Source organism: Triturus cristatus, chromosome 12 (assembly GCF_964204655.1).
Source record: "Triturus cristatus chromosome 12, aTriCri1.1, whole genome shotgun sequence".
Taxonomy (NCBI): Eukaryota; Metazoa; Chordata; class Amphibia; order Caudata; family Salamandridae; genus Triturus; species Triturus cristatus.
This window is the reverse complement of record NC_140595.1, coordinates 61,040,343-61,068,048: the sequence shown is the minus strand read 5'-3', so window position 1 is coordinate 61,068,048 and position 27,706 is coordinate 61,040,343. Positions and strand designations below refer to the sequence as shown.

General features: G+C 44.1%; 1 protein-coding gene across 2 annotated transcripts in view; it reads right to left on the bottom strand.

Annotated features, from left to right (window-relative positions):
• The window catches only part of LOC146772468 (nuclear receptor ROR-beta-like), a 105,016-nt gene that overhangs the window by 35,975 nt on the left and 41,335 nt on the right, over positions 1-27,706 (bottom strand). For both annotated transcript variants that reach the window (XM_085639387.1, XM_085639388.1), the window contains exon 2: positions 1,101-1,186. In XM_085639387.1, the coding sequence (XP_085495513.1) occupies positions 1,101-1,186 (86 nt within the window). The remainder of the gene's footprint in view (positions 1-1,100; positions 1,187-27,706) is intronic.

Genomic DNA, 27,706 nt, shown 5'->3' with positions numbered 1-27,706 from the left:
GGCGTCAAAGCGCTTTTTCGGTGAGTAGCACGCTACTCTGGAACCCATAGAGGATTAGTGGTGAATTAGTATAGTTGAAATATGAAAGTAATTTGAGCGGTGGATATGTTAGTCCGTTATTTGGATTGAGAAGGATAGCGAAGGGATAGAAGAGGGGAAAAGCTTGCATTTATATAGCGCTTGCTTCCCCTGATGTGGTGTTTAACAGCTTTTCGGTGAGTAGCACGCTATTGTTTGTATTAAAGGCTGTGGACCCGAAACACTTATGAAGTTAGAGATCTAAAAAGTTAAACTGAGGTTCCATGTGTTTGACGGCCACACCCTTGAAGCACACGCAGCTAGCCGGGTGGGGCCGGGGTTCACGGCGCCCTGGGCCACAGATAACTTTGCGACCACACCTCTGCATCTCCGCGCCCCACGAGTCACAACCTGATCAGACATGCGTACACACAGACACACAATACACCCTCTCATCAACTTACACAACACGCACAGTGGTGTCTCTAGCAGTGAATTTTAAAAAGGGGTGTCTTTAAAATGTTTAAATCGGACTTTGTATGTGTGTCCCTATAGCTATATTTAAATATACATATAGAGATGTACACACTCATCAAACAGTCATATTTACACACTTTTAATAAACAACACTGCTTTGCAACAACGAATGGTTGGACAAATTAATGTGCACTTTCTGTTTTTCTTGTGTGGCCTCCTAACACATTAAGCAGGTGGGTGGTGCAGGACAAATAGTCCTGGGGCACGGGCCCCCTCTGGTCCCCCTTTAGAGACATAACTAAACACACAGAAACTCCACAACAGAAATTCACTCACTGCAAATCACCCATAACTCACGGACGGACGGACACACACACACACACACACAGATGAACATACACACACCAACCTGGCACTAAAGGCACATATATTATATATATATATATATATATATATATATATATATATATACATACATGCATGCATACATACATACATACACACACACACACACACCTCATATGTGATGCAGTCATTTGAATAAAGTGCCCGTTAGCTGTACAGTCGCACGGCGCCCTCAAGCGGTGAAGGCGTGAGTGACATACCTTGCAGCCCTCGCAGGTGATGACGCCATAGTGGATCCCCGAAGACTTGTCCCCGCAGATCTTACATGGGATCACCTCGATTTGCGCTGAAAGACACAATACAAGACACGATAAAGACACAATACGACAGACTGGGTTTGAACTGAGCAACAAACTCCGCACTGCTTTTTATGAATTTGATGCATTTCTTAGACATCACTCGGAACTATCAGGCACATGCATCAACCTTTTTTGTGAGCGCAAACGATGCGATTCACAAAAATCGGCCGTTTGCGTCCGCAAAAAGGGCTTTTGCAATGCATCAAGGTGTAAGGCACTCGCAATTTAAGAAATCGCAATTTGCGATTCCTTAAATGCAATGCAAGAAGCACTTTTAAATAGCGATTTTGCTATTTGGGGCCGCAAATTACTGAGCAATGAAACTGGTCGGTAATTTGCAAAAACTTTGAAAAATGCACTAAAGTGCATTTTTCAAAGTTTCATGTTGCACACACACATGCCCTTGGGGCATGTGTGTGCGCAACATGTGTGCACATCACAATTTCAGGGGTTCAACAGGGTGTCCTCTTGACACCCTTGAAATTGCATGCGCAATTTGCAAGTACCTATTGGTACTCGCAAATTGCCCATGCAATCTCCCATTCATTCCTATGGGCCTGTAGGCCCATAGGAATGAATGGGGAGCCATTCCTTAATTGCGACTCGCAAATTGTGAGTCGTAATTAAGGATTGTTTAGGAATCGCTATTTTTATAGCGATTCCTACATGCATAGGCTTTTGCGAGTGCTTAATTGCGATTCATTAATAATCGCAATTAAGGACTCGAAAAATCCTACCTTGATGCATGTGCCTGAATATCACAGACCTGCCCTCCCAAGCCAAAATCTCACAGAGCCAAAATCCCACCGTGTGAGGAGGGGCGGGGTCTCATGCCGAGAAGTACCTAAGAGGCCCTTTCGCCCCCACCCCAAAGCCCCCCCCCCCAAAGAAAAGGTTACTGAGGCTGGTGTCTATGTCCTGGGGTGTTTTCACACAACTTAATGGGCGTCGGCAGTTCAAAGCCTCGGAAAACGAGCTGAAATTCACTCTCTGCAGTGGTTTTCAGCTTGGTTTCCCCGGCCACCGTGTGATATTGGCGCCTCACCTGGTGACTGTGTGCTGGGAGGCGATATCGTGTGTCACACGGTAGCACCCTGTGAGTGGGCAGATTTGATATTGTTCATGTCAATTTACCAAAATGCCAGTGGTGGCAAAGTGACATCACACATACATTTACAAAGGTTCATACGGTTTTGAGACCCAGAGAGCATTGGCAATGTCGGTAGGTCTGGCTTATTTATAGCTGAAAGTCCCTCGAGTCACTGCTGCAGTTCAGGCACTCAATTATTTGTCATAGATGCACAATGTCACTTATCCGTGCACTCAGACACAGATGAGTGTGTTTCTTGCATTCGCCCACTCAGCTATCCACAATAAAACACAAACGCTCAACAACCATATGCAAGATCAAGTAGAAGAATAAAATAAGAAAAAAAAGAAAACATGCTGCCAAAACCTGGCAGGCGCAGGATTCGGATAAAAAATAGAAATTAAGCATAGCGACAAGTGGACATTTTGCAGTGGCATTGTACATAGTGTATCTTTGTTTCAAAGTTCCAGCATGCCGGTCATCTTCAGGAGCAACATGTCGGCCTTCTTAGAACAGTACACAATGGTAAACTATTGACAATACCATTCCAAGATGGCTATCGGGTTTAGAAGCTGTGGCTATGTTTCTGTAGTGATTTGCAGATGAAAGGACCAGCAAGGGTGGGGCCTGGTAACACGGTCTGGGGTGTTGCAGTGCACTCTAAAACTACATAATTTTAATATTAAAATAAGGAAAAGGAAACAATTTAAATTGGACCTATAAAAAGAGAAATTGGAAAACTAAAGAACTTGAGCCGCACTTTAAGCACTAAAGAATACTCCTTTTCAGGTACATGAGCACATAAGAAGGTAAAATTCATCACTCAGAGGGCAATAATGCAAATTTCCCGCCGTGTATGCTTTAACAAATACTCTTCACAAAAAATAAGTCAGCCCTACTGTATTTATCAAAACTTATCAGAATAAAAAGATCAGACCAACGACAACCGACAGAACTTTTCCAAAATTAACGAAATCCGGCCTTTAGGCTTGATCATTTCCGTGTCACTATGAGAAGCTCAGGTCCTCAGCCTTATGCATGGACTTGCAACCTTCAGGCATACGGCCATAAATATGCACAAAATTGCAGTTGGTAAAATCATATGCAACTCCCCCCAAAGGGGCCCGACAATGATGATCTAACTACCCATTTTCAGCCCTCAGAGTTTATCAGAGTGGGAGAGCAACATTTATTATAGAAATCTGTGAGGCTTCATGCAAAAAATAAAAAAGGTCTACAGTCTTTAACACAGTGTACTAACAACCACCCTTAAAAGTGTACTCCTTGAAAGATCCTTTTCGCAGTAAATAAACCAGGCCTGCTGCCTTGGTCATAACTCTTCATAATAAACCTATCTGATTCATACCCAACTCAGACATAAGGTTTCCTAGTGAACCAAAGAGGTCTCTAGCCTTTATCATTACTTGGTCACCAGAAACAACTTGGGTCCACTCAATAGAGCATATAGTGTCCCACAAGGCATCCATCAGGCATATATACTGTGATAAAATTACAAATATATAAAGTTACAAATATATAAAGTTACATGTGACAAAAACAAGTTCCAACCCCTTCTAAGAGGCTGTTCCAAGAATTATTACAGAGAAAATCTTCTACACCACTAAGGTTTGTCACCGGGGTTTGGTAACCCCAAAACTCTCACATTCCACAATAATCTGTGAGATTCCTTGGGACAAAATAGCTGCCTAGAACCTTTTACCAAGTACAGTGCCCTTCCACACTAAAAGGCTTATTAGCTTTAACAAATGCTTTCCCCAAAAAATAATTATGCCAACCGCCCTTGTCATAACACCCCCTGATAAACCGATCAGACCAGTGAACCAATTAGGGTGAAAGTCCTAATCAGTGGCTTGTCATAATAACAGGCATTTCAGGCTAGACTGTTCCTATTGGAGCAGAACCAAGGCTAATTTGCAAATAGTCCCTTCTTGTCTGCACTAGCACAGTGAGCACAAACACGATGGACTAGAATAGGACCCAGGGTATTCACACCCGGCCGAGATTAATTCAAGTACTCCACCTATCGAATTGTCGTTTTTATCAGTGAGAGGCCTTAAGTGGAGCTAGTATGCCCACAAGCCAGTTCTGGATCTCACTGTGCCTTGTGGCTAAGGTCGAGACAAAGTCAAACTAGGATGTGGCCTTATGGCTAGAGCGGTCGACCTCGGACCTGGGAAACCGGGTTCGAGTCTCGGCAACGACGCTACACATCCTGTGATTCTGGGCAAATCACTTAATCTCCCCGTGCCTAGCAAAAATGAACGTGTTCATCTGTAACGAAACTGTTGCTCACGTAAAGCGCTCCGATACCCATTGCCTCGGGTCTAGTTTGCGCTATTTAAAACTCTAAGAAAATAAATAATGGATTTGCTTGTGTCTACATTCAGATGGGATGTGGCTTAGCTGTTTGGGCTGAAGTTTCTTATTGGAGCAGGTCGGGCTGCTTTGCATATGGTAGGTCCTCACCTGTGGTGGCACCATGAGTACAAATGTGATGTACTGGAATGTTGGCGGAGAGTAACAGCAGTGGTGTAAATAGCTTCAAGCATTCTAGCCATCACTTTTATGTTTTTTATCAGAGAAATGCTCTAAGTGTTAGTAGTAGGGGGTGGGTTATGCCACTGAAAAAGCTTCCTGCATGTAGACAGGTTAGATATTGAAACAATTAATCTATGTTCTAAAAATGAATGCCGCAAACTGCCCCAGGGGATGCAATGTGCCTAGGCACAGGTCCCAGGGTCCACTGAGGTGACCTGGGCCTCATTCATCACCAGTCACCTCAGACATGAGAGTAGGTGCCAGTTTATTTTTATTCTCAGTTATCTGAGGGATACATCCGTCTTCGTCCCGACGTCCTGGTCCTCAGATATCCCCCTCCCCAGTGTCCCCTTGCATCCTTCCCGAAGGCCACTTCCCGTCCCCAAAGACCCCTCGAGTCCCAAGGAGTGGTCAGTGTCCTGAACGGTCATGTGACCTCCAGCCCTTTGCTGTTTTTCCAGGTCTTAGGACCTATTCCACACTTTTAAAATCTTGACTACATTAAAGTTGAGGTGAAACTGTGGAGGCGATAATGTTGTGCCTTTCTTTATTACCTAGCCTAGGACAATTCCAAAAATGTTGAATTTAAAAAGTTGTTTTTATTACATGCATTCTTTAATGCATCCCATTCACCCCATTCACTCACTAGTGCCCCTTAATGCTTTGCTTACCTGAAACCTTCAAAGCCAGAATTACCCTTTTATGCTACCATCTATGAACCCTAAAAACCCTTACTACGCCTTTACACACCGTTCCCTGAACCCTAAAAACCCCTTACTATGACTTAATATTACCCTTTCCTGAACCCTAAAAAACTCACCACACCTTAACACTACCCTTCCCTGAACCATATAAATCCCGTACTACCTTTTTTTTACGCTACCCATCCCTGAACACTAAAAAACCCTGATCCACCACTTAACACTACCTTTACCTGAACCCTAAAACAAAACCCTTCCTAGTCCCCAGTTCCTTCCCCGCCTCAGTGTGAACGCTCCTCTCTGATTTAGCAGGCGGAGGCCCCCTTGCCCCTGCTCCCCGTGCACTTACATTCGCCCAAAAAACACAATATTATTTATTTTTTGTAGTTATAACTTTTTGTATTCGTTTTTTTTTCTTACTAGACATTTTTTACACAACTTTTGGCAGCCCAAAACCTTTTAACCACTGGAAGTGTCCCTCGCCTGATTTGCCTATGGTGCTCTGTTTTTTCCCCCTTTTTTCTCCCCACTAGGCTTACAGTGTCAAACACAACCTGGAGGTATACGAATAAACGATGTAGTCCCAACGAATAAATCCTAATGGATGACAAGGGTGCATTTATTCTAGAGTAATTATAAAATGCGCACGCTCCTAAGCCCTCCCTGGTAAGCAAAGGGGTTCATCGGGGATATATGTTCTCTTTCCATCCTGCTCGGTCAGCCACCGCCTGCAGCTGAAACATAAGTACAAATCAAATTTCAACCTGCCCCTGTCCTGAAAGCCAGGCCTCGCTACCGACTCTTGCAGCGCGGGTTGCAATTTCTATATTTACCACAAGATGGCGCTCATGCGCCACGTCACAAAGAAAACCTCACACCTCATTTACAGCTACAGAAACGAGACAGTGGTCACCAAGTCCCGGGCGGCGTCAATGAATCTGTCCAGACTCCAGGCAGACGGTGTGTCAGTGTAACGCTTAATCCTAGGAGCTATCCTGCTTATAAGCACTACGAGATCCGGCAGATCAAGCAACCGAGGCGATGGAAGATAAAGCGATTTGTCTAGGATCAGAAAATGTGGCTTTGAGGGAGGAAGCCGAGATCGGACCTCAGGTCTTCAGGTTCCAAAATGAACAATTTGGCCACTGACGTGACTGACCTGATAGATCCTTCCCATTGGCAAAGCTTTTGGGTTAATATTTCTGGGCCATGGGAGCTAGAATTTGGCGCTACGTTCCTCAGTATGCTGCTGATAAATTGAGTGTTGGCGGGCGGCGCGGGGGGAAGCTTTAGGGTGTTCTGCAGCTGTTTCTTTTAGGCGGTGAGATGAAGAATCTTGAAGGGCCCGAGTGTCCAATGAGAAACATGGGCATCTCTGGTGACAAACTATTTTGCATCATCTCATGCTTTCTTTTACTTAAACTTCCACATCCTGCTGAAAACCACAATTCTATATCTGTAAAACTGCTGCCACGCCTTCCCAATAGCTAAAACCCTACAAGTAAAATAGGTGCACCGGACCTTAAAAGCGTTCAATATAATAGAAAATTAGAATAATACGGGAAAAGGTTGATTTGTGCACATTATTGCTTCTAAGCTAGGCTGCACTTCTACAGCTGTGTTTGAGTAGGCCTGGCTGTGAAATTCCACTTCACTCGCGGCGTTTACTGAGTTTCTTCCTCTCCACACTCTCCGTTGCACGCGGAGTTCTGAAAAACTCCGCTCTGCGTAGCCAATGTTAAGCTGGCGAGCGCGAGCGAGGACATTCTTTCTCCAGACCACCTCCCGGCAACATTTCTCAATGCGGGCGCTCGCGGTTGGCTGCCACTGCTCGCCTTGAGAAACCTTACGTCCGCATTGAGAAAGCTACCGCTCGGGTAGAAAACATTTTACGTGAGCTGCAGAAAGATTTTCCAATGCGGTACAAACACCCTATGCTAAAAATCAGCAAGAACGGCGCAGCCTAACACACTCCGCTGCTTGCGGAACTGCGGAGCACAACTGAGTCTTTTAAGTCCCTTTGTGGAGTTCCGCGCATCGGAACTCCACAAACTCCACCCAGGCCTATTTTTGAGCCTGCCACTTTAAGGGCTCAGCCAGCCAGTGCCCCCCCACATCTCCAGGGGGTTGTTCTTTTTAAAGGTGTTGGCCATTTTACTCTTGTGGAGCAACACACCAAAGTTGGAGCAACACACCAAAGTTGGTCAATATTTAAACTTTGTTTTTTTTCTCCATTTTATGTATCATATTTGCATATTGCTTTGTGTAGGTGGAAGTCTCCTTAAGGTGCTGCTTGTGAAATGAAAAGAGAAGTTTGCCACCGCAGAACTAATTCTTGAGGGGAACTTGGAAATCTGTAATGCTCCAGGGTGATTCTGACACACCAAATGGCTGCAGAGAATGCATCACAATGGCAGAGGATGGGAGTAGGTGGGTACAGAAGGGACAGTGTGTGTTTTTCAAGGCCCTGTGCAACCAGAGCCTAGTTTATTTGTGACTTTTATTTAAATCTAGCTATCCATCCTTTATAAATTATAATGCAGCTTGCATGGCACCGGCAGCCATAGCTGCTAGTTTTTCTCTCTTTGTGGTAGAAGTGGTTGTAGAGTCAAGTGCTTATGGCACTTGGCAAAAAAGGAAGAAGTCTCCTATGGGCCCCACATCAAGTGTTTGACCCAGGCCATGCAAAAACGCCTGCCAACTCTGGGTCTGGACTTAGCAATCTGATCAGTCTAAGGGGTCGATTACGATGTCAGTCAGAAATGCTCTGAACGGGATTCGGATTCTCCAAATCCGATTTGGAACCAATGTTTCCGACCGAATCGGATACATTTCCGAGCGACCGATTATGATACAGGGAAACCGTTCGGGCTGTCTGATTCTGTTTTGAATGGCATTCAGACAGCCAGAGTCGTTCAGAGCCAAATTGTACAGATCTATGGTCACGGTTTCTAACTGAGGAAAACGATGGCCTATTTTGATAGCCGTTCCAAATCGGTTTGCCCAACACAAAATGGCTGTCGGAATCTGACTATTGGGGCCCATAAGAGGCCTCCCTTCACTTGGAGGCCTCCGGTTGGGGCCCATGTGGGTACCCATGGGACTCCTTTTTACAGCCATGCAGAGTGGGGCAGGCATCATAGGGTGCCTGCCACATGGTGCAAAGTTTTCCCCTACCACCCCTTTTTAGGTCTCGCCTGAGCCAGCGCAGGCGGTGCTCTGCCAGACATTTAGTACTGGGGTTTTAAAAGTGCAACCAGACCTCGCTGGCCTAAAGCTTGCGTTCATGCGAGCGTGCACGCACGTAGCCGCCATCTGCCTCCCAGCATGATCACTGCTGCGCGCGCACCACTTGCGTGCTTACCACAAAGCGCGTCCTCGCGATCACTTTTGCTTTGATCGCAATCGCGATCACTTTCGCTTTTACGGCCGCGCGGCCAATGCTTGTTTACAAACTCATGCAGTTTCTCCCGAAAAGCTACGCGGACATCAAAACATTCACTTCAGGGACACTGCGCATTTTTTTAAACATTTTTTTTTTACTGAGCCCAGGGAGCCTGCAACGGAGCAAACTTCAGGGCTGAGAGCTCGGGATGAACACGTCGCCCTCAAGGTAAGCTTACTTACTTGGTCTTCATTTGAAGTAATTCCCTTGCTCTCGTTCCTCTCCCTCCTACCCACCTGTGAAATGACACAAGTCGAAGGCTTTGCAGATAATTTGATCCTCAAGGCCAACATTATCAGTGCCTGTCTCTCAACTAATCAGCATGCAATTAACTGGAAGAATTCAGGATGGAGCTCGAGACACGCGGTGACCCTTCAGTTACCGAATTCGATGCTCAAATAAGGACGCTTTATTATAATTTCATAGTGATAATTTTGGCCTCTTTTACCTCAAGGAAATAGCATTAGCATTTGAAATAAGCAGGATTTTGCAGATTCATACACCATGTCATTCATCACTTAATTTGCGAGTGGAGTTTAGCCAATAGCAATACATTTCCAAACAATGCGATGCACATATAAAATGACCACGGGGATGTTACAATAAGCCCTGTAGGCCAATATATTACTAGATTAGATGTGGGGTATATTCTACACTGAGTACGATTTGCGAAATAACAAGTTAAAACACAAACAGTAATGCATATTGATGAATCGCATTAGCTAACATGACAACTGAAATCAACTCTCACGGATCGTTAGAGAGGTATTAACGACCTGGCTTTCGCTGTGATGTCACACATAGCTTTCACCCACTCGCCGCCCAGACTTAGAATTCTAAAGTCTCCGCCGCGCCCTGGACCCCTTCCTCTGCTGAGTCCATATGTGAAAGTGTCAGTGTCGAGAGCTCCTGCCCAAGACAGCGCTTCCAGATTAGATCTCCTTTGTTTCTGCAGTCCACCAAACCCCCACCCTCTCCCCCTCTGCTCTGCACCATTTAGTTATAGGGCACCGGACTCTGGGGCCTAGGATTGGATTTCCCTGCTCATCATTACATCACCATGCAAAAGATGGATCAAAGGCATTTTTTTAAACAATGGGACACTTCCTAACATGGTAAAATGGGCTACCTTCTCATCTCTGTAGCTAAACTATAAGTAGCCCATAGGAAACACTTTACAAACTTTCAAAATTCCACCTTTATGTTTTTTTTTCCTGTCAGGGTAACTATAATGCAAAAGCGGGTGCATACGATTTAAGAGAGGCAAAACGTGTTTTTTTTTAAAAATGTAAAAACAGTGTGCTAAGTATTGCATTATGTTGCGTCTTAGCTTTCGTATAGCGCTTCATACCCCTGAATAAGGCCATAAGGCGCTGTATTCATGGCAGAAAACGTGGCTGCTCATTGTATTCACATGTTTGGAAGAGTGTCAGTTTATATTGTAATCGATGTGTAGAACGTTCAGTGCGAAGGCGCAAGGTTGAGATAATCTATAATCCCGATCTAAACTGGCTTATAAAAAGATGTGCCTATACCCGAAGCTTATGTGCAAAGCGAATGAGAGCTAGGATCATGGCTGCATGTACATATCGCCATTTTATAAGCCACACCTGAAGGATCATGTATTGTGGAAGAACCAGGGCACATCTTTATAAGCTCCTTGCGCCGCCGATACGTAACTTTTTCACGCAACTTTTTCACATATTGACAGTGATGCTTGTAAATAAGCACCTCGGTTTTTACTTCATTCCAGATGTATAGATAATTGCTAAATATGCTTATACGTGAAGGGGCCGAGTTCCATATTTTAGATATCAGTAAAGAACATCTGCTGATGTAGGGTTTTCTGACTAAAGGTTTCATTTGTGGCAAAGCCATTCTGAATCAAGGACATCTTCGAACAGTAGATTTAGAGTTTAGTCTGAAAGAAGCGTGGTCCTGCACCACATGACAAACAAGCATTGGCATAGCCAATAGGTCTCGCCTTTGGGACCTTATAAGTATTTAGTTATGCAGCACAATATCCTTGGTGCAACAACATCAACTGTTGCAAGGCTAAACACTTATAAGGTCCCAAAGGCGAGACCTATTGTCTATGCCAATGCTTGTTTCAATGGGAGCCTGTGTTCTCGTTTAAACACAGGATCCCATTGAAGTCAATGCGAGTCCGACTGAACGATGTTGGGAAGCATCGTAATCGGTCGGTCGGACTAGCAGAACCCGATTCGGTCGGGAACGATTCCAAAACTGATTCGGTCAGAAGAGTTTCCGACAGAGATCATATTCGGCCCCTAAGTGTTCAATACATCGTTGAAGAGTCAGGGTAGAAGGTAAAATCTTAGCAGAAAAGGCCTCCCTCAGGCACTTCAATAAATATTTCCAAAATCTTTGTATCAAAATAATTGATCATAGTGCATTCTGCAACTGAATCATTTGTGTCTGTGAGACCTCGACAAAATTGCAAATTTTTGGTAACCTGTATAATTTCGTCAAGATTACATATAATTATCTATATAGCGCAAAATGTTCTTGGCTGGTATTATTAGTATAGAAATACTGTGCTTAAATAAAGTTATTCCATAGACTGGTAGGAGACTGCTTCAGGGAGAAACTGTCTACCAGTTTACCATGGGCATCACATCAATGAAAAAATAAGGTAACGCTGTGCAACCATGAAATGGAAAAAATAAAATAACCAATTTTGCTAGATTTAATGTGTAATACATTTTTTTCATGGTATAATCCAGAGTTGTGTTTCGAGGGTGGGCGAGATATCCGATTGAACATCAGAAAGCTAGAAAGGAGTTTTAGGACATTTGGTCCCACCAGATTGGTCCATTACGCTTCTTGCGACATATGTCACGTAGGTGTATTGAGGCAGGGAGATGTCTCGCTTACATCCCAAAGGGATACAAGGACGCGACTAAGAAGTCAGGGCGGTTCGACAGCCGCTGCCAGGGTGAGCCAGTGACGCTGAGGCAGGGCAAGTCTTCCAGATGCCAGGACTCCTCATGAAGTTATGCAAACTCTATAAAAACATTCATTGTGTTCCCTCCAAAGGGCCATCACTGGTGCCTGGCATCTGGTCGAGCCAGTTCAGCCGCGCTGATCCAAAGGCAGCGGGCTCTGTGGACAAGATGCCAAGGGCTGGTATGCTGAACATGCCAGAAGGGTGGAGCTCACCAGCTGGGCACAGGGAACCGGAAAATGGAGAAAAGGCCTGGGAAGAGAAGGCATCGAGGTAGGTGTGGAGAAGGGTTGCTTGGTCGCTATAACTGGTCTGCGGTTCCACAAGCTGCAAAGGGCAACCCCTGAACTAACAGCAATGCCTGAGGTTACCAAAGAAAAAACAGCACCAGCAACAGGGAGTACAAAAACCAAAGAAGAAAAAGAAAAAAGAAAAGAGGGCACAGCTTAGACTATGGAAAAAGTGACACCTCAGTGGTGAAGGATGAACACTCTGCTGCCAAAACCTCAACAGGAAGCAAAAATTCCTGTAACCGTGATTAAATAAATAAAAAAAAATAGCTACAGGCGGAATAATAAATCAAACAAAGATATGCAGGCAGACTGAGACACACACCCATCCACACACACACACATACACACACACACACCAACAGTCAGTCTCTCTCTCGATTTGAAATTATTTTTCATAAATTGGGAAAATTGAGCAGAATAAGCAGATTGATAATGCAGGCTGCTCCCATCTGTGATGCATATTTTAATATAATGAAGCATTAAGACTCTCTCCAACTGCAATCCTTTGAATGAATATGTGCCTTTTATTTGGTCTGCTTAACCCAAATTAAAAGAAGAAACATCTTTCGTTATTTTCCAATTGAAAACCAGGGCACTTACCACAACCACTCAAGACAGAAATACACGACTTAAAACTAAGAATATTTCTATAGATTTTGCTATATGCAAATATTTATCAAACGATATGCAGGGTCCGCAACTAATTAAAAAAAAAAACAGTTTTTAGATATATTTGGCTTTAAAGGTTGAATGAACACACAACTGCCCCCCCAAAAAACACCACCAAAGCTACTCTGGGCAGCAGCAACATTTTAAATCACTTTCAATGTGACGTGTAGCAGAATGGAAAACAATTTAGTTGTGTTCGGAGATTTCAGTTAATTCACTTGTGTTTGGTGACTAATTCTAAAGGCAATTCACTTACGTTCAGTGAATGTAGCAAGTACAGTTATGATCGACGGGCAATTCACTTAGGATAAGAGATTCTTGTTAATTCACTTCTATGACAAATTCAATTTGGTTTGCGGACTCTACAGCCAATTCGATTGTTTTTTGTGATTCCACAGCCAATTTAATTAGGTTGAGCAGGTGCAGCAGGGACTCTTCGAAATAAGTAGCAGCGCTGGCTTCAGACTTATGTAAATGTCCCATTTTGTAAAGTGCCTAATGGTGGTGGGTAGTCTGTTTCTATCCGCTAGCGACTGAGATATTTAAGGGACAGAAAGCAGGAAGAGAAAAAGTATTCCGGGATCAAACCGGTTTGTCAAATGGGAACTCACAGTGCAAGAATTAAATATATATATATATATATATATATATATATATCACGCCTTGATCCTCAAGTAAAGCGCTCTGATACCTCCAGGTCTAGCCTGGACTTCCTCGTCTCCTCGCTGTGTCTCCTACCCCCTCCCACACCTCTTCCCTCCTTCATTTTTCATTCTATCTGTATCTCTTCCTAGTGGGACTCTTCAATTCGCTGACTCCCTCCCTTTGTTCTCCCTGACCCTTGCCTTTCGTGGATCCTGTCCTTTTCTGGATCGCTAATTTACCCCGGTATTGAATGTGTTATCTTTTTATAATTAATGTGATTTTTTCTGTTGCCGTTTGTTCCCCCTCTGTTGACCTGCCAGTTCCGGCCCGCCTCCTAGCCCCCTGTCTCTTGTTGCCCTTTGACTAAGCGCTCCTTCTCCCCTTGTTGGGGAAAGATCCAATATTCATACTCTGGATTCTCAGTGACCCCTCTGAGAGAGTCCACAGCGTCTAGGGAGCCACGCACCGTTGAGGTATGGTATGGCGCCCCTTGCCAAAGCACTCCCTCTCCCCTTGTTGGGGAAGGATCCAGTAGGTAGGCCTTGGAGTCTCAGAGACCCCTCTGAGAGAGTCAACCGCGTCAAGGGAGCCTCACGCAGCGGAGATGTGGGAATGATACCCCTTCCCCTGGGATCACAGCTTACAGGACCTTGGACACGGCTTTTACTCGTCTACCTGTTTGTGCCCCCTTCACCCTCTCCCTCCTCTTTCATGCTCTGTCTCTCACCCTCCCCCACTGCTTTCCCTCTTTCATTCTTTGTCTACTTCCTCTGCTCCTATCTCCTCTCCCCTGAATCTCTCCCCTTGCCTGCTTTTTCCCTTACGTATATGCCCTTATTGTTTGTCTCGACCTAACATGTAACTATGTAGCTATGGTCTAAAACTGTGTAACCTTTGTAACAATGTGAACCTGCAACTATGGTCTGATACTCCTGTGAAGCGCTCTGATACCTCCGGGTCTAGCCAGCGCAATATAAAAACTTTCAAATAAGTAAATAAAATAAAATAAACTATCAGACAGTTCATTTTCTGAAGTTGAGTTTGCTTCTCAGCCAATTATGGGTCACCGCGGGATGGGAAATGGAGTGGCTAGCAACGCTATCCTTTTATTAAGGCCTCTCTTTGTCTAGGGTCTCTTCCAGCTAGCCTCCAGAGCAGCAACTGTGAGGAAAGCAGGTAAAGGGCGGCCACGGTTCATGGGACATCATTGATATGAAATAATTGAGCTTTGGATACAAAAATTGTTTACAACAAATTCAAATTCTCTTTCTAAGCCCTTCCCAATACAGCAGAAACCAGAAAGCTGAAACCATGATGGCTCCATCCAGTAAGAACCCATGTTTTGTTTTCAGTCGCAATATTGACATGTTATGAGGATAAATACATTTTGAATTCACAAAAGACACACAGTGAGATAGTTCTTCTGAGTTAAGTGGGAGAGTCACACACACTGCATTCGCTGCTCGCTTGGGATTTTTTCCCCTTAGTTCACAGACCACAAGTTTGCAGTAGAGGAAGACAAATATGAAATAGGCTTGCAGATATAACCTCAGGGTGGTGAAGAAATGTTCTTTAAGGTTGATACGAGCAACCAACATGTACATTCTGGTAGGTGTATTGCAAAAGGAATGCATCCACTCCACGTCATCGCCTAACCTCACCGGTGTCACAGTGTTGCGTAGTGAAATCCACCAGTCGCCACCTGCGTTTCCAAGGGCTAATACCTCTTCTAACTCACTAGAGACTGGAATCTCTGTTCTGAGTTGACTTAAGATGTCACATATCAGGTTTCCTTTGAATGATTTTTTTCCACTCACATCTTAAAACATTAATGACTGTCGCATACCACCTCGGTAGATGACAAGGCTCGCCCAGGATTGGTGCACACTACCACCTTTTTAGAGTGTGGCCTACTGTGGACTAAGAACAACAAAACAATTCATGGGTGGAATGCTTAAATTAATCTTATTTACTGGGTATTACTCAAGGGTCGCATTTGAGTCCATCATTATTTGCCCACCATACAATCTCAGGCATAAACCAGCCATATGCAAATTATTCTCTGTCTTCTCTTATAATGATAGCCCAAACCAAACTGCCAGACCAGGTCCCCTCTGACCAGAACACAAGCAAACCAATACCGGTTTCCGCCTATTTGGGCCTGGTCATTAGTGTGTACCTTCAGGCCGTAGCACAGTGAGAATGGGACATATGTTTGCGAATACCCATCACACTTAGAGCATCGTACTGAGAAAACTAAAAAAAAGGATGGGTGGAATGCCCGAATCAGTCTCGGCCACTGGTCGTTATTCAAGGTCACATTTAAAGTCCATCTTTTTTTTGTCCACTATGCCATCTCAAACAAGAGCCACCGATATACAAAGAAGCCTTGGTCAAGCCTCTGAACGGGAACACAAGCAACCCAAGACTGATTTTGGCATAATTGAGCCTGTTCAGTTGGTGAAGAATAAATCCTACTGCATCCAAATAGGGGCACAAGACGAGATAGAGATGCAGGGGAAATAAAGCCCCCGGGAACGACCAAAGGATAGGAAACGAGGCAACACAGAACCTGTAAATGGCAAAGACGCACCCAAACTGAGAGGGACATCAAACCGACCCCTTGTTTTGCCCACGGTGCCCAGCTTACCCGCGGGTGCAGCTTCTCACGCGCCAAATAATGTATGATAATAGCAATGTGCTCTTAGCTTTCCTTTCCCCATCCTTATTGTTGGTACTCTTTCCAGCTCTCCAATCTCTAGCTTCTTTTTTCTGTAATGCGCGTTCACCTTTTTAAATTTATAGTCATTTTCCTAGCTTATTTGACCGTCCCTAGCCTTATGCCTTGCTTCTCCGAACCCGCGCCCCTTTCTCCCGCACTCTTTGCGGAATCTAGCTCTAGTATCACTGCACATGAACCTCTTGTTTTATTAGTGTTCCCAAGGTGTTCTTTGAAGTCAGTTCTTGCTTTAAACCGGGATGTATAATTGAGATGCTGGTGCTCCACGGGGCGCTGTTCAAAGAGCCGCCGCGGCCTCTTGAGGGACGCTGGGCTGCCTTTGCTTGTTTTATGTGAACAGACAAGACCCTCCCACCAGAGATACATCCTTGTTCTCATTCAGGCATTTAGAAACAGGAAGGGGAGACCACAGTGCTAAATTTTTAGGCCTTACTTCACAGCACAAGACCCATTGTTACTGGTGCTTTAAAATGTCAATAGAGTGGGCTCCGCCCACAGTAGTGTTTCCCTCTCACTTCATGCTATTGGTAGTTCGGTGAATCCCTCCGCTTCTGATGAAGTGCCTACAAAGCTGTGTATGAGGGGCCATTTTACTCCTCAAAAGTGCATTGAGTCACCTTGCATCAAATTCTTTTATTTCATAGATGTATAGTATACAGGCAAGAATGCTTTTTATTTTGTTTTTTTTCCCCGCTTTCTTTTTTACGTTTAAACATTTTAGTAAGCACTCAAAATGCAAACCAGAACTATTGACTTTGACAATGCTTTTTTGTTTTTTGGTTGTGCCAGTCATTAATTCACCCAATGCCCCATGGTATAAGCTGCAGTTGGGTAAAAGGGAAGTGCAAATGAGAGTAGCTGCCACTAGGCCAGACCTACCATAATAGGATTGGTATTTGCGGGGAGGACACCTCTAAACCTAGAAGCCTCTACAATATGACATCTGTCAGTGAAATGCAGACCCTTTCCTCCCCTCTCACGCTAATGTTCTGCCCCTTCCTAGCATCAAAAGGGAAGTTGAAAGCCACACCCAGGACATGCAGGAGCTATTGCGCCACCCTGCGGATCTACTTAACATCGATGACGACAGACCTTGTTTGCAAATCGCTAACCACCAGGCTCCTTGTCAAGTATGGAATGGCATCCATAATTGTAAGGGAAGTATGAATCAAAATGGTATAATACGTCAAATATATTTGTAAATTATCATTGCGCATTCCTTAATTTGTCTCTGCAGGACAACGTCCGACCAAATAAATATGAACGAGTGTGATTTGACCCAAACAGGAACTCAAAGGGCTTCTGATATTTTGCTTTTGGAGCGCTCCATGTCACTTATTTATTTATTTTTCATTTATTTAATGCGATTTTATATAGCGCGAACTTTACCCAAAGGTGTCAGAGCGCTTTACAAAAGGACCAGTTATATTACATAAGGACTTCGGAATACATGAGTTACATAAAACATACAAACAGAAAAACTCTAAATAATTCACAAAATAATTATAGTAAGTACATACGTCTACTACAGATACTAGTGGTTAGAGTTGCATATATACAAGTTGAAAATTCACTCAAGGAAAAGATACAAACAGAAAAACTCTAAATTCACAGAAGAATGGTAGTAAGTACATACGTCTACTACAGATACTAGTGGTTAGAGTTACATATATACAAGCTGCAAATCACTCAAGATTACATTTATAAAAGCGATTAGGGTTGGACAATTATATATTACATATTTACAGAGCACGACATTCTTGCCGTCGTTCAGCCAGGCGTTCAGGTGGTGTTGCACTTATGGGCGGTGGTCTTGGGTCTGTAGGGATCCCCGAGGTGGAGGTGGAGATGGGTGGAGGTGGAGACTGGTGGAGGTGGAGATGGCCGGAGGGGTAGAAGGCCGGGTGGTGGTGGGCGGAAGCAGCATGCTGATCTCAGCCCCAGGGCGCTCCCCAGCTGCAGCTCAAGCTAATTCCCCCAGGCAAGGCCGCATCCGCCGCGCTTTCACTGCTTCTCTCCCCCCTATAGAGTGCACGGCCAGCGCTCAGCTCATCGGTGGGGTCCCAGCCCAGTCCCGACCCCCGCTGTTGTCCTCCCCTTCACCGGTCGGCCCACAGAGGCGCGCTCACATACAGGAGTTAGATGCCACCATCTCGGGGGCCGCAGCGCCGCTACCTCGGTTCCTCTTCAGTCACCGCCATTGTACGACCCCGTGAATCCGGTAGCGGGCTGCGCCTGTCCCTTCTCTCCGCCTCCACGCTCACCATGGGGAGCTCCCGGGCTAGTACAAGGCACGCGGAGGTAGAGAGGGCGTAAGACAAAGGGAGTTTTTAGGCTCTTCTCTTGCACCTTGTTGCTACCTTCTGGAGGCGACCGGTGGTGGCAGCAGCCTCACCTGGCTTTATGCAAGTGGAGGAGGCCCTGGCTGCAACAGGTGAATGAGATTAAAGGAACCTACACAATGAGGAGTCAAGAGATATTCAGCCCATGCAGCGCTTCTCAACTTCAGATGCCCCCTTACCCTTAATTACTTTCCTTCCACCAATAAAATCCACTGTCCCATTGCAATCACAAGCCATAAACCGGGCCGCTGCAATGATGCGATTATGCAGATGCTGCATTTCTTGCATAATTTGTCACTACTCCCCAAACTGCCTTTTTTCCCCTCCTACCTAGGGCCTTTCTACAATGAACGGAGGTGTCAAGTCATTGACCAGGTAGTTTCTGCTGCACGAGGTGCTTGCAGAGTCAACGCGGGAGCGCAGTGGTATCTCATGGACCAGCAGCTGCTGCTTGGAGCAGAAAAAAAAGGGCATTAAAAGCCTTTTCTCAGGTTCTTTTGCATCTACTCTCATATTTGTGGGTTTATGTGTGAACTGCGGGAGCAGAACCACTAGTTGGGCACTTCTATTGCAATTTTATGACTGAGATCTCCTGTCTGATAGAAAGCAATTGACCTGTGGTGTACCACACGGCTCGTCACTAAGCCCAACATTATTCAATGTTTATATGCAGCCACTGGCTGACATTGTGCAGGAATATGGCATCTCCATTATCTCCTATGCTGACAACACCCAATTGGTGGTGTCACTGGAGTCCAGGACCAACGGGGAGGCAGGCTTATGTGTTTTAAACCACGCCCTTAATTACATTGGCCACGCCCCTGTGAGAGACTCCCAGTTTTTCCATCCCACTTAAAGCCCTGTAAATATGCAACAAAGTGTACATGGGCGATAGGCCAGGGATCAGTAGTTTCAACCATATTAGTGCACTAAAGCGGAGCGGAGCTTCATGCTGCAAGTACTGGGAAAATACTATCCTTTTGCTTAAAGATATGAAAACCACAAAATTACAAAAAAATAAAAACGAAAAAATGCTGAAAATGAAAAGTCAAGAAGTAGGGATTCAAACTCAGGCAAAGTTTGTGCAGGTAGCAGAAGACAACTGATTTACCGCCAGGCTTAAGCTGATTAAAATTTAGCCTGAAAAAGATGCATGAGAGAAATACGGTTTGTGAAGCCTGATGTTGGTGCTTATTTTCACGGTGCATTTGTTTAGCTCTGTTTTTAGGCCATTGGTGAGTGGTACCAAAGGTGAGCGTTAGCAGTGCACTTACAATACCTGCAGTGCAGTACTGAATGTAAGGGGGCCTGCACTGCACACACAACACCTCCAGAGTGATACCAAACGTGAGAGAGTCTGCAGTGCACTTACAATACCTGCAGTGCGGTACTGGATGTATCTGGGTTTGCAGTGGACATAAACTACCAGTTCCACATGTAAGTGCCTGCAATGAAGGTACAACACCCCCAGTGTGGTACTGAAAGTAACAATGCCTATAGTGCCTATACAATACCTGAAGTGATATACTGACTGTAAGTACCCGTAGTGTACTTTGAACACTGTCGCTATGCTACTGAATGTAAGAGAGTCAGCAGTGAACATACACCACCCCCAGTGTGGTACCTATGTAAGAAAATCTGCACTGTACAAACAATACCACCAGTGAATGCAAGTGCCTGCATTGTACATACAACATCACTATTGTGATGTCTAATTTAACAGAATCTGCAGTGTATATACACTACCTCCAGTGCGGTGGTGAATAAAAGTGCCTTCAGTGTACTTAGAACACCTCCAGTGTGGTAACACATTGCAGATATTTACGTACATTTGGTACTAAATGTAAGAGAGTCAGCAGTGTAAGGGCTCGAAGTGTGCAGACAACGCCTTCTGTTATGGACCCAAATGTAAAGCTATCTGCAGTGTACATACATTATCTTAAGTGTGGTACTGAATGCAAGAAGCACAGCAGTGCACATACAATACTGCCAGCGTGATACAGAATCTCACGCCGTCTGCAGTGCACTAACAATCCTGCAGTGTGGTACTGAATGCAAGAAGCACAGCAGTGCACATACAATACTGCCAGAGTGATACAGAATCAAACACCGTCTCCAGTGCACTAACAATCCTGCAGTGTGGTACTGCTTGTAAGAAGCCCAGCAGTGCACATACAATACTGCCAGCGTGATACAGAATCTCACGCCGTCTGCAGTGCACTAACAATCCTGCAGTGTGGTACTGAATGCAAGAAGCACAGCAGTGCACATACAATACTGCCAGAGTGATACAGAATCAAACACCGTTTCCAGTGCACTAACAATCCTGCAGTGTGGTACTGAATGCAAGAAGCACAGCAGTGCACATACAATACTGCCAGAGTGATACAGAATCAAACACCGTCTCCAGTGCACTAACAATCCTGCAGTGTGGTACTGAATGTAAGAATATCTGTCATGTACATCCAAAACCTCCAGTGAGGTGAGGGAAAGAAAAACATCTGCAGTGTACACACCACACCTCCAGTGTGGCTGAAAATCTAAGTGTCTGAAGTGTACACACAATAAGTTCACTGTATGGTATTCTGCAGTGTACATACAATGCCTCTGGTGGGATACCAAACCTAAAAATGTCTGCAGTTTACATACAATACCCAAAATAATGTATTTTGTAGGCTATTGGTGGATTGTACTAGGATTCTCGCCATAGAAGGCAGGACCCAAATATTGTGGTTGGCACACAACTCCCATATGGCTACACCCAAGAGCCACCGTTTTAGAGAAGAAATTAGACCGGGAAGGAGATCTGTGCCTAATGATCGATAATAGTATCCCGGATAATAATTCCCAAAGTCCTTTTCGGTGCATAGTGTGCAGTTTTATTTCTTAATCAAGATATATTCAAACAAAACGAAGAAAAACAACCTGCACTGGAAAGGACTTTGGGAATTATTATCCGGGATACTATTACAGATCATTAGGCACAGACCTGCGGCCCGGTCTAATACATACAATACCTGCTGTGTGCAACGGTATTCAACAGCATATGCAGTGCATACACAACACCTTACGTGTGGTACTGAATGTGACAGGCTCTCAATACCTCCAGTTTTGTACAGAGTGTACTACAGACTGCACAGCAAAAAAGCAATACCACAGTAAAGTGCCGATCGGTCTCATCACTGTACATGCAATATCTTAACCATGGTACAGAATCCAAGAGTCTGCAGTGTACAAACAATCGGTACAGAGCAGTGCTCGGCTGTGTCTGCAATGAAATACATCTCCAGTACACTACTGACATACAAAATAACTCCAGTGCAGTACCAAGCTGTAGTACTAGTTTTGAGGTGGAACTCTGCCTCTTAAAAAATTCAATATCAATTGAACCACTCGGCTGAAATGTTATTTCCAAAAGTTCATTTTAATCATAAATGTTATAAGCAAATTAATTCTCAAAAATCCCTTTCCAGGCCATGTGTGAAATCATTTGTCAACACGTTTCGTGAAAAACCCTTAGCTTCTTCAGGGCATGTAACACTTTTCAAATAATACATAGGTACCGGCCCATTAGCTGTTCAAATAACACATTCTGCACCGGCACATTAGAGGTATCTCCATCATTTTCAAAATGAATGTTAACTAGACAAATATGTCTATAGTGAAAGAAGTTTTGGACACAGTCTGGAGTCAGAAAAACACCTTAATTTTACATGTTCTGTGTCTACAATGCAATTCGGACAATAACCAAGCTTTACATGGGGTGTAAGGACAATAATTAGAGTGCAGCAGTGAACTGTGTAGGTACAACACCTCCATTACACCATTGAGCTTTGCCTGCGGAGTAAATATCTCCGGTGCAATATGAACCGCCTATGCAATGTAAATACATTTACCCCAGCGAAGGACTGAGCTTAAGTATTTAGGGTAAATACAATAACCCCATCACACTACTGTGTTGTGTTCGCACTGCACATACAACAACCCCAGTGCAGCACAAATAAAAGTCAACCAGTGGAGTACTGAGGTGTGTGTGAGGAGGAAACTCAACAACTTAGATACAATCCTGACGTGTGTTCAGAGTACCCACAATTTCTACAATGGAGTACTATGCAGTGACAGCAGTATGAATGGAGTAAGTGCAGTGCTGAGGCTTTGTAGACAGGGTACACAAATAACTCCAGAGCAGTACTGGGCTGTTTCAACACTGTGAGAAATAACAAGAGCAAACATGAACTCTCGAAGGAGACTAGTGGCTCATCCGGTCTGTTTTTCTCTTTTCCTCTGGTTCACTGCAAACGTACAATCTCCAAGATTGCTGGAAAAGGTCCTCTTATAAAGTGTCGTGATGCCTTTGGCTATGTTCGCACTATAGAACGTCACAGATAACTCTGGTTCAGTACTCTGATGTACCAACCTCCTGTGTTGCTGAGGATCTGTAGTAATTTGAGTTACCGAGGAGGTCTGGACATGGAGATGTAAGCAGCTCTCGGAAATACCTACCATCCAGCATCTCCAGGAGCATGGGTACGTCTGGGGTGGTGAGTTTTTTTTCATTTTTTTTACATCACTCTTTTTTTTGAGCCAAGCCAATTATATTTACGTCTCCTGGTTTTATAGGATTTTTTTTACATTTTCCGTCTGTATTTATCTATATTTATTTTTTGCTAATTTTATCCATTTTTAATCAATGTTTATTTTGGGTTTTGTGAAAAAAATGAAGCTGAAACTGGTATATTTCCACATTTATTTAACCGATAAATTTGCACTCATGCTTGAATGGCTGCCAGGTTTCAGTGATCTGAACACCTGCAGATCAGTGATCTGAACACCTGCAGAAGATGAATCAATGCACTTATATGAAATTATGCAAATTTCAGTATCAATATTGTGCTTTTCTACTACTGTTTGAGCTTCTTTACTAAAATTACTTTCTTTTTTAAACCTCTTACCTACCTATCAAACCAAACAGCTATTGACCTGGCAGTCATGGCAGAGAGTATTTAGAATCACTAAAAAAAAATCAACACAATTTCCGTTTCTATCCACATTTAAAAATAAATAGACGAGAAAAGAAATTATTATCTGTCTGTATTTATCTGTTAAAAAAAAGTCAAAACAGAAAACAGGGCGCTTTAATTATATTACAGCATGATTTGCCAAAAATGATGCAATACATTTTTAAAGCAGTTTTGGCCAGTGTTATATTGTAAAACTTTAGGGACTGGACTCAGGAGCTGAACTGTAGGGAGTAAATTTGCCTCAAGACGAAATTAAGAATGGGCACCAAGGAGACCATTATTTATTTTAATTTTTTTAATTTGAAGAGTTTTATGTAACGCGAACACAGCCCTCGCGGGTATAAGAACGCTTTACAAACATTTGAATAGTAGAGACATAAAAAAGAAAACAATCTGATCATAGTCAAAAAAATGTGGAGTACTTGTGTGCTGTATGGTACTCGGAAGTTTCAACATTAATCACTGTATGGTACTCAAGAGTCTCCATCTTAATCACTGTATGGTACTCAAGAGTCTCCATATTAATTACTGTATGATACTCAAGAGTCTCCATATTAATCACTGTATGGTACTCAGGAGTCTCCATATTAATCACTGTATGGTACTCAAGAGTCTCCATATTAATCACTGTATGATACTCAAGAGTCTCCATATTAAACACTGTATGGTACTCAAGAGTCTCCATATTAATCACTGTATGGTACTCAAGAGTCTCCATATTAATCACTGTACGGGACTTAAGAGTCTCCATATTAATCACTGTATGGTACTCAAGAGTCTCCATATTAAACACTGTATGGTACTCAGGAGTCTCCATATTAATCACTGTACGGGACTCAAGAGTCTCCATATTAATCACTGTATGGTACTCAAGAGTCTCCATATTAATCACTGTATGGTACTCAAGAGTGGTGCCTAAGTACCCCCGTCAACCACTGCATGGTACACAGGAGTGTTCCCCAAGTACACGCATTACCACTGTATGATACTCAGGAGTGGCCTATCGTACCCTCATTAAGCCATTTACGATTCTTCAGAGTGACAGCCAGAAGTTGCTCATTAATTACTGTCTGGTACTGTTCGACTTCAGAGATCTCTCAGAGTATTATCAATATCACTAATCCCTGCCCGATACTCAGGGGTACTCCCTAGGTATCCCCATGAGTCAATGGGTGATACTCAAGAGTGACCAAAGCTATCCATATTAATCACGGTATGATACCCTGGTCGTATCTAGTTATCCGTGTTCATCACTTGGTGATACGATGGGTATTATCTGGACAGCTTCATTAATTACTGTATCGTACACCAGAGTTTATCTGGGTATCCCCAATAATCACTGTATGATATGAGGGGTAGTGTCCGAGTATCCTCATTAATCACTGTATGATATGAGGGGGAGTGTCTGAGTATCCCCATTAATCACTGTATGATATGAGGGGAAGTGTCTGAGTATCCCCATTAATCACTGTATGATATGAGGGGTAGTGTCTGAGTATCCTCATTAATCACTGTACGATATGAGGGGTAGTGTCTGAGTATCCCCATTAATCACTGTATGATATGAGGGGTAGTGTCGGAGTATCCTCATTAATCACTGTACGATATGAGGGGTAGTGTCTGAGTATCCCCATTAATCACTGTACGATATGAGGGGTAGTGTTTGAGGATCCTCGTTAATCACTGTATGATATGCTGGCTAGTATCTGGGCACTCTCATCAATTACTGCATGATAAATGAGGGTGTATCAGAGTATCCTCGTTAATCACTGTATATTATGAACGGTAGTATCAGAGTATCCTCATTAATTACTGTATGATACGCTGGGTAGTACCTGGGTACTCTAAATTATCCCTGTATGATACATTGGGGAGTATCCCCATTAATCAGTGTCTGAGAATCCTCATATAACGACGTATGAGATGCGGTGTAATATTTCGGTCTTCATATTAGTCAGTGCATGATACATGGGATACAATCTGGGTATTCATAAACCAAGTAAATCGCAGCATAAGCCGGGTGGTGTCTAGATGTCCACACTAATCACTGTAAGATATGCACGGTAGCAGCCTAGAGTCCTCATTAATTATTCTATTGTATTGTAGTACAACATTGATGTTGGGCGTCTGGCCCCTAGGTGGGGTGCTGAAGCGTTTGCCTACATAGCTAGCATGCTGCTCTGTGAAGGGTGTGAGGTTGGAAGTGCGTTGTCTTTCATTTGATCGTACATTGGAGGTGTCTCCATGCTGTGTGTGGGTACCACCGAGGCGCGGTTATCGTGTTATGGGACGCAGCGCTTAGCAGTGAGATGAATATAGACGTGTGAGAGACAGACGTGCAGCTAATGGTTTGCAGCAAGCTGGCAGCTTGGAGCAGCTATGCAGTCCCCTTTATATTATTTCTTATTTTTATGGTGCAGGTCGCTGGTTACTACCCAGGGTTGTCCGTTCCGAGATCACTGGTTTAGGTTTATGGTCCTGAGCAGGGGTAGGCGGTGGAAGACATGGATCGGAGATCCGCTGGGATGGACTTTGTTACTATCGTCCCATATCTGATTGCCACCGTGAGATGTCAAAAGGTCGTTATTGCATGCAACTAGTTGGGACCCGCAGTGGTGAATGGACAGTGGCATGTGGCAGACCTCTTCAGTTATTCTGTGCCTGCTCAGTCGGTGACAGGCGGTTTATTGCTGGTACAGTACAGGGTGATGGATAGGACCTTTAGCAGTTTTGTCTTGTATGAGTGTGAATGCATCACACAGTATAAGGAATTTATTATGCAGTCGATGTGAACTACAATGGACTGCCCAAATGCCGAGTGTTTTGGTACTAGTACATGTTGAATATGGTAATGTAAATGCATTTATATAGCACTAACTACCCTTGAAAAGGTATTGCAGCACTTTATGTCGGGCAGCACGCTGCTCAGGAACACAGGGTTAGTAGATTTTTTTTTTTTTTAGCTTATTGTTGGCTAGTGGGATTAGTCTTGCACTCTCGGGGAAAACAGCCCATGCATTTACTCCAGCTTCTATGTGGTTGATTACATTAACAGGAGTTAGGTGTGGTCCTTAGTGGAAGAGGGGGACATTGAATTCATGAATTGTTGGCAGCATTAATAGATAAGCTACGGGAGGTTAGGTATCGCTAGACGGCAGAGGTAGCTACGGGAGGTTAGGTATCGCTAGACCGCAGAGGTAGCTACGGGAGGTTGGGTATCGCTAGACGGCAGAGGTAGCTACGGGAGGTTAGGTATTGTCCGACTGCAGGGGTAGGTACGGGTGATTAGGTATTGCTAGACTGCATGCTAGGTACGGTAGATTAGGTATTGCTAGACTGCAGGCTAGGTATGGGTGATTAGGTATTGCTAGAATACAGGGGTAGGTACGGGAGATTAGGTATTGCTAGATTGCAGGGGTAGCTACGAGAAAGTAGGTATTGCTAGCCTGCAGTCTAGGTCAGTAGATTAGGTATTGCTAGATTGCAGGGGTAGGTTCGGTAGACTGGGTCTATACAGCCGAGGTTGCTACGGGAGGTTAGGTATTGTTAGATGGTCCATGTAGCTACGGGAGGTTAGGTATTGCTAGACCTTAGGGGTAGCTATGGGAGGTTAGGTATTGCTAGACTGCAGGGGTAGGTACGGTAGATTAGGTATTGCTAGATTGCAGGGGTAGTTTCGGTAGACTGGGTATTGCTATACAGCCGAGGTAGCTACGGGAGGTTAGGTATTGTTAGATGGCCCATGTAACTACGGGAGTTTAGGTATTGCTAGAACGTAGGGGTAGCTACGGGAGGTTAGGTATTGCTAGACTGCAGGGGTAGGTACGGTAGAGTAGGTATTGTTAGATTGCAGGGGTAGGCTCGGTAGACTGGGTATTGCTATACGGCCGAGGTAGCTACGGGAGGTTAGGTATTGTTAGATGTCCCATGTAGCTATGGGAGGTTAGGCATTGTTAGATGTCCCATGTAGCTATGGGAGGTTAGGTATTGCTAGACTGCAGGGGTAGGTAAGGGAGGTTAGGTATTGCTAGACG